The sequence below is a fragment of the Trichosurus vulpecula genome, chromosome 9 (genome assembly GCF_011100635.1).
Source record: "Trichosurus vulpecula isolate mTriVul1 chromosome 9, mTriVul1.pri, whole genome shotgun sequence".
NCBI classification, from domain to species: Eukaryota; Metazoa; Chordata; class Mammalia; order Diprotodontia; family Phalangeridae; genus Trichosurus; species Trichosurus vulpecula.
In genome coordinates this window covers 74,690,049-74,703,017 of record NC_050581.1, presented here as the reverse complement: position 1 = coordinate 74,703,017, position 12,969 = coordinate 74,690,049, and the positions used below count along the sequence as shown (strand labels likewise).

At 45.2% G+C, this 12,969-nt stretch overlaps 1 protein-coding gene across 1 annotated transcript in view; it reads right to left on the bottom strand.

Moving 5' to 3' along the window:
* Window positions 1-12,969, bottom strand: part of CACNA1H (calcium voltage-gated channel subunit alpha1 H) — a 416,322-nt gene that overhangs the window by 78,579 nt on the left and 324,774 nt on the right. Inside the window, exon 10 of the mRNA XM_036737928.1 lies at window positions 1,077-1,228. Coding sequence (XP_036593823.1) covers window positions 1,077-1,228 — 152 coding nt within the window. The remainder of the gene's footprint in view (window positions 1-1,076; window positions 1,229-12,969) is intronic.

Below are 12,969 nucleotides of genomic sequence, written 5' to 3'. Positions count from 1 at the left end.
ACTCAGATTTCCTGACCTTGAATCCATTATTTTTGTTGCTGCACTGCATTGCCATCCCTATCATTACACTGTGAATTCCTTGAGGACAGAGAATGGGCTACTTTTTAGTTTTGTTTTCCAGAACCTAAGGCAGGTATGCACAGCCCACATGTTACTTCACACAGTTTTTGTTTAACTGAATTGGATTGTTCACTTCCTGATAGCCAACAACATAAAAGCCTACATCTCTGGTGTGGAGAGGTTTTGATTAACTGAGAATACTCCATTTAAGCAAAGAATGAATATCTTTCCTGCCTTGCAAAGATTACCCTGAGGCCCCTGGGGAATACCCAGGCTCAGCCAGCACAGCACTTCCTTTAAAAAATCCCAGTTTTACAGAATCACAGAATGTTACAGTTAGAAGGGACACTTGGGGATCTTTTAGTACAACTGCCTTTTTCTTCAGTGAAGGATAGAGTTAGAGAGAAATTAAGTGATTTGCCCAATACCACACAGCTAGTAAGTGTGAAAGCCAGAGTTTGAACCCAGATCTCTTGATTCCAAGTCCAAGACTATCATTATTTAGTCTATGTAAATTACTTTTTTTCTATTTCCTTAACTGCAAAAAATTGGAGATAGGATGAGGTTCCTTCCAGCTCTAAGTTCCATGAGACCATGGCCAAACTTTCTGAATTGCTATTCCAACTAGGTTTGGGAAAAGCTTAAAGTTTCTCCCAGATTTCTGGAACCCTATGCTTCCTTATCCTTGGTCGAATCTTTGAGAGGAAACTATATCTGTTCTTCTCTGCTGATTCTGTTTTAGTAAAAGTCTTCAGAGTCAATGTTTTCTACTTGCCTACTTGTTTAGAAGGGAGTGGAAGGTCAAGTGACCAGAGCAAAGTTTTATACTGAAGACTGGGGGATACAGAAACTGATTCTTCCATGAAAGCCACTCTAAACACTTAGAGCTGGACTTCTTTGTGTCCAAAGAGGCCCCATTGGACTCATCTCCTTGCTGGCTCCTGAGATCTTCCCTGCCTTTGTGCCCCACCCCTTACTTTACATCCCCCCAATCACACCCATAGTCCACCAGTCACCTGATAACAACGATGATGCCATCAAAGATATTGTAAGGATTCCTGATGTAGCCCAGAAGCCCAAAGGCCAAGAGCTTCAGCAGCATCTCCAGGGCAAACATGCTGGTGAAGACGATGTTGCTGATCTCCAAGGCGTTGGTCAGCTCTTCAGGCTGGAGAGTACAAAAAACAGTGGATCCCATTGTTGCCCTGAGAGCACTAAAGGCCAGAAGGGCCAGTAGGGGAGGTCTCCACTTTGGATCAAATGAGATAATATTTATAAAGTGCTTAGCACAATGCCTGGCACATAGTAGGTGTTTAAAATTTCCTACCTTCCTTCCTTCCTTCCTTCCTTCCTTCCTTCCTTCCTTCCTTCCTTCCTTCCTCTCTTTCTTCCTCCCTCCCTCCCTTCTTACCTTCCTTCCTTTCACAAATGACATACTGAATGAAAAATCACTTAAGAGTTCCCTGTGTGCCAGGTACTGTGCTAAGCTCAATGATGCAAATATAAGCAAGTCAGACAGTCCCTTCAACTATTGCTTCTGGCAGTCACCACCTAGGGGGTAATTGCAAGGGTCCCTGGGAGGCCTATTCTCTCTCCTGCCAATACTTCCACCAAACCATGATTAAGGCAGGACCTTCTACCACTAAAACACCATTCCTTTAGCAGAAGGTTTTAATCCCTTTAAAAATGCCAATCCTCCCCCAGATAGAACCATGTCTTAAGCTATTCTGTCGTTGAAACTTCAGGGTAAGAACAGGGAGACTGGATTCTCTCTCTCTCTCTCTCTCTCTCTCTCTCTCTCTCTCTCTCTCTCTCTCTCTCTCATACGATGCTTAGGGAGGAGAGGGGGGAAAGGGCAGGGACCAGGGGCTAAAGCACTAATAAGGATAGGGAACGGATCTGTGATTTATTTGTTGCAAGAAATTCCCAGATGAGGAAACTCCCTTCACCATGTAGGGGGATAACATATTTGTAAAGCATTTAGCACTGTGCTAGGTACATGGTAGGCACTTAATAAATTCTTGTTCTTTCTCTTCTTCTTTGAAGCTTGTAGTTTCAGAGAGTTGCCTATAACACTGGGAGGTAAGCTCAGGGTCACATAGCCAGGATTTGTCAGAGGAGGGACTAGAACCTAGGTCTTCCTAGACTGCCCATTATCTACTACACTAAGCTGCCTTTCAATGCACTGACATCCTCTGTAATTTTGCCAAAGGATGTGTCAAAGATTCCCACTCCTACCCAACATGTACCGAAGACTCTAACACTCTCATGGAATCTCAGGCCTTGCCTCTTCTCTGGATTATTGCAAGGGCTTCCAAAGGGGCATCACTTCCTCGAGTCCATCCTAGACATGCTTCCAGGTGAATCTTCACAGCTCTGGCCATGTCCTCCTACCCTTGTGTAGCCAGAATGGACTTTGTTTTCTTTGAATGACTCAGCTTGCCTCGTTGAGCTTCCCTGGACGCTGGGGCTTGCTCTTCCGGGGCAGGACCAGAGCTTTCTGTGTGATGAGTCGTGGCGCTGGCTGAGGGGAGGTGTGTTAACGTGGTCTACGCTGGGGGAGGGGCCAAGTCAAGAACCAATCGGCCCTGGTCGTTCAGGCGGCGCTTGATGATGTCAAAAACTCCATAAGAGGGGAGAGGACAGCTTGAAGATCCTCCTTTCCTTTTCCGGTTGGAGCCAGAGACGCCTACAGCCGAAGCTGAGCTGCCGGTAGCAGAGCTGACTAGAGGCTAGTGGGTAATCTTCTTACCGTAGAGGGGAAGCATGTATACGATTTTGCCTTATACCATCTCGCTTCTCTGTGGCCTCCTAGTTACTCTTGTGAGGCGGACTTATTGGGCCTGGAAGCTTTTGATGAAAATATCAAAATGGGGACGCTGGTTTGTGGGATTGTTACTGTGGAGTGTAAATACATGCTTTAGTTCTCCTGCCTTCTGCCTAGAGAATTCCTTATATCCTGCGGTTCCGGACCTTTTAGGCACATATGAGATTCTCTTTGAAATCATAAATTCTGCCTTCCTAATATACCTTGACAACTCTCTCGCCACCTTTACTCAAGTGGATCCCTGCCCTCAAGGTAAAGTCAAGGTCAGCCACAATCTAGCAGCCTCCCAGCTTAGTTCCCAATACTCACCAACACATGTATTTTGGTCACTAGGGTCTTTCCTGCCCCTGTACCTTTGTCCTCATTTTGCAATACTCTTCTTCCTCCCCACTTATCCATGCCTTCCCCATGCTTCTGCCCTCAGGTCCAGTGTTATCTCCTCCTACTGGAGTAGCCCAGGAGACATTGGATGACCCTTAGGATGACCTCTGATGGCCCCTCTCATTTGCACCACACAATCCTTCCCTTACTCGTGTAGTCTTATGCTCTCCTCTGATTGTTTCTCCTGGGTGGGAATGTCTCCTGAGATAGAGAACTCCCTAAGGGCAGCTGCTGGGTCTCCTCTTCCTCCTGTCCACCCCATCCTGTAGCCAAGTTCAGTCCTGTGAGGGAACCTACTTCCCAAGAAAAGTTGGCACAATCTACTCATTCAGAAGGATACATCAGGGGTCAGTTTTGCTGAACTGTTCCTTTTCTTTTTTTTATTCTTTGTCATAAAGAATGGCTCACTGGAATGGGAGGGATCTCTTAGATCTTAAAGAAGGAAATAAGCATTTTTATAGCCCCTTCTTTGTGCCAGGCACTATGCCAAGTGCCTTTTTAAAAAAAAAACCAACAAATATTATCTCATTTGGTTAGAGGATCTTAGATCTAAAGCTAGAAAGGACTTTAGAGGCCAGGCACCTAGTCCAACCCCCTCACCTTGCAGATGGGGAAATCAAGTCCTGAAGGGCCTTACCCCAGGGACACATGGTAAGTATAAGAGGCAGGATTCAAATCCAATTCTTGCTACTCCAGATAGTGTTTTTTTCACTGTCTCACACTATCTCTAGTAAGTACTTAATAAATACTTGTTGAATAAATGAATGAATAAATGAATGGAGCCCAAGTTTAGCCTGCTTACCCAATCCAAAATTTTAAACAAAAACTTTTTAGTTAATTGACTAGCACACAAAAACAAGCAGGCTGATACCAGGTGTCATGAGTTATTATTGGATTAATTGCTAATAATAATTGAAGCTGAGTGCAATTAATTATGTAATTAAATTCATGTAGCCTTCCCACATGGATCTTTGACCATACGGCCCACTGTTGAAAATCTTAGGGGTTCAATCTCCTTATTTTCTATAGGGGAAAATTCAGACTCAGAGCAGAGATGTGACTTACTCAAAGTCGTGTAGTGGGTTAATGCCGGACTTAGAACAAGCAGCCAGGTATTTCAATGACCCTCATTACTCACCGGTGCTCTGAGAGCACAGCCTTCAAAATATCAACCATGATGCCTCCAGGTACTTGCCAAACACTGTCTCTGGGAAAAAGGTGTGGATGAGCTGTGTTTTCTAAGTTCTAAGGGGCCATGTGAGCCCCTAGCCATTGATTAGGTGTGTGTGTGGGGGCGATCCACAATGAGCCATCAGTGGTTAGGATCATAGACTCAGAGCTAGAATGGATCTAGTTAACTCCACCCATTTTGCTGATAAGGAAGTTCAGACCTAGCAAGGTTAGTTGACCTGTCCAAAGCCATACAGACAGGAAGTGGCAGAGTTGAGATTCAAACCCAGTTTTTTGATTGCATTGAACATTCAATTGAATTGAACCTCCTCTCAGTAAGAGGAATCATTTTAACTCTGATGGCTTGGAATGCTCCAATGCTGATCCCAAAGGAGTTCAATCCAATGTTCTTCAAAGACAGAGAGCAACGACATTGAGCCCAGTGATGAGGGAGATGGCAAAGGCCTTTTACTAAGTCATTTCACTGTCTTCTTTAATTTCTTTCTTTGTAAAATCAGGTATTAGACTAGATGAACTAAAAAGGTTTCTTCTAGCTCTGCCTCCTATAGCCCTATGTTCTGAGGGGCAACAGCAACTCCACTACAGGTACTCAGTTGATTAGGGGAAAGGAATGAAGTTCATTTGGAGATCCCAGAGGACTGTTGTTATGTGGATGAAGACTAAAGGTATTTGCATTTGTTGGCACCAGGAGTTGCTTTTTAAGTTCAATGGCACATGGATGTCCTAGATCCCAAGGCCTCTCTATCCTTTGGGGCACAGGATGTGAGAATCCAAAGGTGGCCAGAAGTGGGGTGAACTCAGGATAGAGGTCAGGCTTCTCTCTTCTCCGCAAACTGCAGCAATCCACCAGGCTATTCTGAGTAATTATGAGGATTTCATTATTTATGTCCTGTTCTTGAGCTGGGATCTCTTCCAAACCAGCTCTGTTTATCCAGAATTCTCAGGACTGGAAATCAAGCTGGGAAGCACGTGGAAATAGATTCTTCAGAGAGATTTCATAGATCTGACCCCAAGTGTTCTCTGGTCATGTGAAGGCTAAGGCCTGGAGAGTATCCTGTCCCAACCTGCATTTAAAAGAGGTTGGGAAGCTTTGGAATCTAGAGAGGCAAACAATATATGTAGGTAAAGGGGAGCCCCCAAGTGTCTTTGAGCAGGAAAGTACCATGGTTTAGCTCCATTTAATGGGAATACTAATCTGGCAGTGTGTTAAGGCTGGATTGGTGAGGGGAGGGGGCAGAACACTGGAAGCAGAGAGGCCAGTTAGGAGCTTATTACAGGTATGAGAAGGTGAGGGCCTGGATAGAGTGGGGTCTATCAGGGTGGAGAGGAAAGGATGGGTAACAGAGGTGACTTAAAGATAAAAATGACAGAACTTTGTAAATCTTCTATCCTTGGAAATGGGACACGAGGAAGAAGTCATAGACCACTGAGGCTTTTAGTCTAGGTGCCTGGGAGTATGGTGACACATGATGCTGCCTCTTTATGACCTTTCCAAAAGTTCTCAGCAAGGGGCCTTAAAAAACTCACTCTCTGAGACCACCACAAACATGCATGGTGGGTGATGGCTCAGATATTTTTGCTTCCTCTGCTGGAGGGCATCTGAATTTCACACACACTCACAGAGTCTGGGGATTGAGGGAAGGCAGAGGGGGTGGTGTTGCTAACACATCTCATCCTACACAGTAGCTTGAGTTGTCTCTCCTTGGGTGTGTAAAGACTCTGTTGGAGTCTTCCTGAGCTGAAGGGAAGGAAGCCCTGCCTCCAGGAAGGGGCAGATATGGAGTGCAGTTGGCTTCAGTTATGAGGACAAAATGTGAGTGAATTTTTCCTCAATAGCCTTCCAAGTGGAAGAAAATCTCCCAGGAGGCTTTGAAACACTAGTTAAGCTGGAGGCAGAAGAATCAATACTCTTGTTAAAAGCAAGTTTAGGATCCATAGGTCAGGGAGGCCATCTCTGCTGATGTAGTGAGTGTGTATTCTCTTGCTGATAGCTTTCTCCAGTTTCCACCAGCCAATGAGAGCATGAAGGCAGTCAATACCTGGACCTCCTAGACCGTTACTTTTGTGTCCTGCCCAAGGTCCAGACCCAGACTAATCTGGCTTGTAGTTTCTCTTGGCAAGACCATTTCACTCCTGATTCCTAACTTGGGTTTCTCTTTGTTTCTAAGGGACTAGGAATGTCTCCTTGGGATCCATGGGATCGCCCTCCCTTCCATATCTTCCCTTCCTTGAAATCCCAACTGCTGGAAAACTGGGATTTTTAATGTCATTAAAAAATTGAACCAGGAGCTAGGAGCCCAGGGATTAAGAATTTGGAGTCTAATTCAAGCTCTGACACCAGCTCACTGTGTGATCTGGGCCAAGTGACCTCTCTTCTCAGACATACGCAGTTTTAGAGGTGTAAGGGACCTGACCGGAAAGGTTATCTTGTCCACCCCTCCTCCCCCAAGTAACAGAAGAGAAGGCTGAAGTCCGGAGATGGGCAGTGACCAGCCCATGGGAGTTAAATGGCAGAGCGAGGTTCTGGATCTAGGTTCCCTGATCCCAAATCTACACTCCTCACAGTCTTGATTTTTCCTTTTGGTAAAATGCAGAAATTGGATGAGTGGGTATCAAAGGTCCCTCTTGGCTTTGATGTTCTCTGTTTCTATGTACATTATCGACATGAGCCTCACATGCAGGCAGACTCCAGGATGATTTTAGCTTCAGAAACTCTGCAAGTTATTTGACTTACAAGATCCCTTCAGGCTCTCTGATACTGAGCAGCATCTATTACCAGGACAGGAACATTCCTGGAAGCCTTTAAAACTGAAATCTTAATAGAACAGGGTTTTATAAGAGCACTTTTTACAGTCAAGGAAGAATTAGCTACCTTCGGAGCTTTGACGATGCAAGGCACAATGGCTGGGGAAGGAATGAATGTCCTTATTATTAAGGGCTCTTTAGTCACGATAATTTGTCCCCCCTACAAAATGACATTTTTAAAGATAAGAGACTCATAGAATCTTAGAATGCCAGAACATAAAGGGACCTTAGAGGTCACCTGATCTTACAGGGGGAAAAGTGGCCTGGGGATAGATAATGACTTCCTTGAGGTCATCTGGAAAGTTAGTGGTAGTACTAACACAAGCATACTTACGTCCACGCTATGCCTTTAAGTTGGATTTGGGGCTGATAATGGCAAATACTAGGTGGTGCAATGGATAGAGTGTCAGGCTGGCGTCAGGAAGACTCCTCTTCCTGAGTTCAAATTTAGCCTCAGACACTGACTAGCTGTATGACCCTCGGCAAGTCACGTGACCCTGTTTGCCTCAGTTTCCTCATCTGTAAAATGAGCTGGAGAAGGAAATGGCAAAGTACTCCAGTATCTTTGCCGAGAAAACCTCAAATGGGGTCACAAAGAGTCAGAGACAACTAAAAAACAACTGAATGACAAACAACACTGATGTTAAGTAGGGGTTCTTGAATCTAGTTTAATTAAAGGTTGTGTTTGTCCTTCTTTCTTGAAGAGGACCATGACATCAGGGAGATGATGACATGACTTGCAGTTGACTTTGATTTGAGTGAGGGAGGGTTGTGCAGGGTAACCAGCCTCACTTTCTTCTCCAGAGCCATCTGGGTCCAGTGGCCAGATATTCATCAAGACAACTGCAGGTGGCCCAGGATGCAATGGGAGACTCTGGCCCTTTTAGGCTAAGGTCTTTTCAGACACTTCTAGGCTATGACCGGTGAGGCATGCATTGGCCCTGCTGTGTCTTGTGCCTTCTTGAGATTCCATTCCTCTTCTGCCACCACGCTTCTAATGATTTGGATCTCCTACCTCACTTACCCCTCACAGAGCCCAAGCAGCTGCTTAGTCAGACTAGGACTAGGTAACACCAGAATGACCTACTAGAAAATAGGCTAGCAAAATAATTTGTTGCTTGATCCATCCCAATAGTGTTCAGAATAGGACCTTCTGGACTTTGTACGTGCAGGGAAATCTGTAAGTTTTGTGGGTGATCTGCAGATTGCTTTCTTGCTACCAACATTTTCCACTTCCTTGTCAAGTATCTCACTCCGGAGATGCTTCTACCTCTTTGGCCCTCTCCTCTGACTGGTGAATTCCTAGCTTGAACACTATTTCCTAAAGTGCTGTCCATGTTCATTTCTCTCCTGGCTCCATTCCTGAGTCTTCCCAATTTTTTACCTATTCACTAGCATCCTTAACCCCTTTCATTTCAGCCCTGCCCCAACCCTTGATCCTTTTATGTATATTCTCCTTGAGGGCAGGGACTCTCTTTTTTTGCTTGCATTTATATTGCCACTGCTTAAAACAGCACCTGGCACATAGAATATGCTGAATAAATTGCTCTGTCCATCCATCCATCCATCTATCTGTCTATCTATGCATCTATCTATCTGTCTGTGTTTGTTCGTCTGTCTATCTATCTATCTATCTATCTATCTATCTATCTATCTATCTACTTTCAGTCAACCAATCAACCAAAACCCCAGCCATCTGGAAATCACCTACCCAGAAACTTCAGCACCCAGAGTTCAGCTACTTGGAAGTTAACCAACTCTCTCACCATCAGAAGTTCATTTATGCAGAAACGAAAAAGAAGCCTCCTGCCTTCCCCTCTTAAAAAGTGCCTCTGAGCATGAACATTAGGGTCAGAGTGTCAGTGCCTTAAAGCTGACCTACTCTATTCTTAGGACCCCCCCAGTCCTATTAATGCTTATTTTACATAAAATCCTAACCAGTTTGAAGAACTACTTTTCTAGTCCACTGCAAATTAGAAAGCCAGCAGCAGAGCTGCTAGAGGCAGATGTAGTGCAAACGAGAGGTGACTTTTGATAGCTTGGAAATGGAGATAGAAAAAGATATTAAAAAGCAGATCCAAGAACTCAGGAAGCACAGCCATTACTGAAGGTTACAAATAGCTCTGCACACTTTAGTAGCCCCTGGTGATATTACTGTTTTACAGCCCAGGACAGTGTCCAGTGTTCATAATGAGGACACTGGGTCTCTACAGTGTTTTATGATTTATCAAGCACTCTTTTTTGCTGTTCCTCAAGCAAGACACTCCATCTCCTAATTCTAGGCAGAGTCACTGGCTGTCCCCCTTGCCTGGAATTCTCTCTTTTTTGCATCTCCATTCCTGGTTTCAGTTTAAAATCCCACCTTCTGCAGGAAGCACTTTCCAATCCCCCTTAAAATCTTAAGGTCTGGCATCTGAGATTAATTCCAACGTATCTCATCTATTTCTTGTTTGTACGTAGTTGTCTCACTTGTTAGAGTGGGAGTTCCTTGACGGCAGGGGCTGTCTTTTACCTTTTTTTTTTGGGTATCCCTAGCACTTAGCATAGTACCTGGCATATAGTAGGTGCTTAATAAAATACTTATTGACTTGCCTACACTTTTTTTTTTTTTTTTGCTTTTTGGCAGGGCAATTGGGGTTAAGTGACTTGCCCAAGGTCACACAGCTAGTACATGTGTCAAGTGTCTGAGGCCGGATTTGAACTCAGGTCCTCCTGACTCCAGGGCCGGTGCTCTACTCACTGCGCCATCTAGCTGCCCCACACTTTCTTTACAACAATTTTGTCAGGTAGGCAAGGACAAATATTAGCATCCCCATTTTGAAAATGAGGAGACTGTGTCTCAGAAAGATGAAGTGACTTGACCACAGTCACCCAGCAAGTAATAATAATAGCTGATATTTATATCATGCTCAACATGTGCCAGGCACTGTGCTATGCACTTTACAGTATTATCTCATTTGATCCTTACAACAACCCTGAGAGGTAGGTACTATTATTCTTATCATATTACAGATGTGGAAACTGAGGCAAACACTTGCCCAAGGTCACACAGATAGTTAAATGTCCTTCCCTGGGATGCTGCGAGGCTCAAATGAGGTGCTGAATGGGGGATGCGCTTTGGAAAGCCTGAAACCATGTTCATATGGAAGTAGTGATTATTTCAGCAACCAAATGGACTTGAAAGAAATGACCAGAGAGAGCTGATGACTTGGAACCATTAAGGGACAAAGTCACAAGTCTTCAGATCCTGGCACAGATTTATGTTTTCATCTCCTCCTCTGTCCGGCTCCCCGCCACCCCCCAAAAGTGGCTTGCTGCCTGATTTTGTATTGAATCCAGGCATGAGGGACACAGCTTATTATCCTGGTTGCTTAAGTCCATAACCCTGTTCTTTCTCTCATCTTCCTTCTCCCAGGCTTCCTGGGGAACAAGGCCTGGGAATGGGCCATGCCCTCGGTCCTGCAGACCTGCAGTGACTCAGTTGCTCTGGAAACAATCACCATATGAGGCCTGTTGGCTACACAAAAGAACCATTCATAGGCCTCCCGCCCGGGGCCGGACACACAGAACAGTTGTCAGCTGTGAAAAATGTCCAGCCGAGAGCCTTCAATTTAGGGCTGTTTGCTGGGAATAATACATTTCAGGATCACCATTGCCCATGTGTTTCCTTTGCCTTCCCCGATCAGGTGGGAGTCAAGCAGAGAACAGAAATCAGAGTCTGCTCCTGACAACGCAGCCAATTTACCTTTGAAACGAATGCCCTGGCTCCTTGAACGAACAACGGCCCACAACCTCCTAATTGGCATTCTTTCCTGATACAGTGGCACGACAGAACTGGGTCACTCAAACCCATCCGTCTGCCCTGGGAGTACATTTGACTCAGAAGATGGCCTCAGATTCTATAGAAACTCCATTCCCTTTATTAGCAAGCAGAGGGCTCTTCTCTAGTCTGGGCTCTGATTCAGATCTGGCTCCATCCCAAAGGGTTTGGGGCCGGCGTTACCCACTGTGAGCTGTGACCTGAAACCTCACAAAGGCCAGATCTTGGCCCGCTGGGTCATCCTGAGTGAGCAGGGCTACCCCAAGGGGGATGCTGACCTCTCAGTCTCAATCTCACACTACCTGGTGGTCACAGTAGGCACGTGCCTGGGAGCTTCCATTCACTGGAGCCTGCGTTGTGGAACACATATCAAACCATGGTGAAGTCACCTTGGCCAATCTACTCATCACTCTTGCCACAAGAGGCAAGAGGCCTTGGCCTTAATGTTTTGACCTACTGTTGCACATAGTAATATGCTACGGGTAGGGCAGCAAGTTTTCTTGGTAGCCACGGTCTCGAAGGTCTTCTGGCCCTTATCAAGCTTGAACTTGACACCACTTCCATGGGCCCCAGGGCAACCTAGGCTGTCTGCTCCACCTCTGTAAGCTGGGTCCTCAGGTGGGAATACAAGGTATAGTTACTATTATTCTCATACTACTTGGGGGCTGGAATGCATAATTTTACCAGGCTTTTAGCTGTTCTTTGAATAACTCTTAGCTTTTCTCAAATTCATTTTCAGAGTATCATAGGATTTACAGCTGAGAGAGATCTTGAGGATCCTACAAGCTCCTAAGCCTACAGAGGAAGAGACTGAGGCTCAGAGAAGGGAAGAGACTTGCCCAAGGTCAAACATTTTGATTTTATGTTTGTTATCATTTCATTCAATTCATAATCAAAATAATTTTCTGACTTCACCTTCCTTTTACAACTCTATGAGTTATAAAAGTCCTTTCCTCTCCTTCCTTCCTTCCTTCTTTCCTTTCTTCCTTCCTTCCTTCTTTCCTTCCCTCCCTCCCTCTTTCCCTCCCTTTCTTCCTCCTTCCCTCCCTTCCTTCCTTCCTTCCTTCCTTCCTTCCTTCTTTCCTTCCTTCCTCAGATTCTTCCAGCATTTCAGGTACTACCTACTGAGAGGGAGGGTAGGGTGGTGTAGTGTGATAAGACCACTGGCCTGGGAACCTGGGACATAGGTTCTAGTTGTGGCTCTAATACTAACTTGATTTCTGAGTTTGGCCAAGTCACTACATCTCCATTGGTCTCAGTTTGCTCCTCTCTGAAATGGGGATGATGGTCTCTGCCTTATTTCCTTTACAAGGCTCTAGCGAACGATCGAAAACTTTATAAATTGTCTGGCGATCGTCCGGTCAAAGCCAAGCTACTTTGGGAAGCTGCGATAACTCCATGTGACCACAAGGGGGCATATTAGTATAGTTAAATTAGTTCATTCCTCGCCCTGCAAAAACAAGACTTTTAGGTTGGGCTGCATCTAGTCTAGGCAGGTTCCCTGCAAGATTGAGGGCTGTTCGCCTGGAGTGAGTGCTGCTGGAAAGGAGGACTGAATTTCTTCCTTCCTATATGAAATACCGTGGGGCGAGCTTAGGTATTTTCATTGTTTCTCATTTCAAACCTCCTTTGTTTGGTACAGCTGAGATGTGATCTGCTCAAAGTTAGGGGATGATGTAGCTGACCTTCCCAGAATCTCCTCCCCGCTGTAGGACAGTGCCTGATTTATAGACATCCCATGTCGTGAGCTTGTTTTGACCCAGCCTTAGTGGAATGATTCAATAGAAGAGGTCCCGGAACAAGCCTGGGTTCTAGAAACGGCCATGCCCCTAACTCCTTGGGTAAGTCATGGCCCTTCGCTGAACCCGTTTTCTCATCTCTAAAA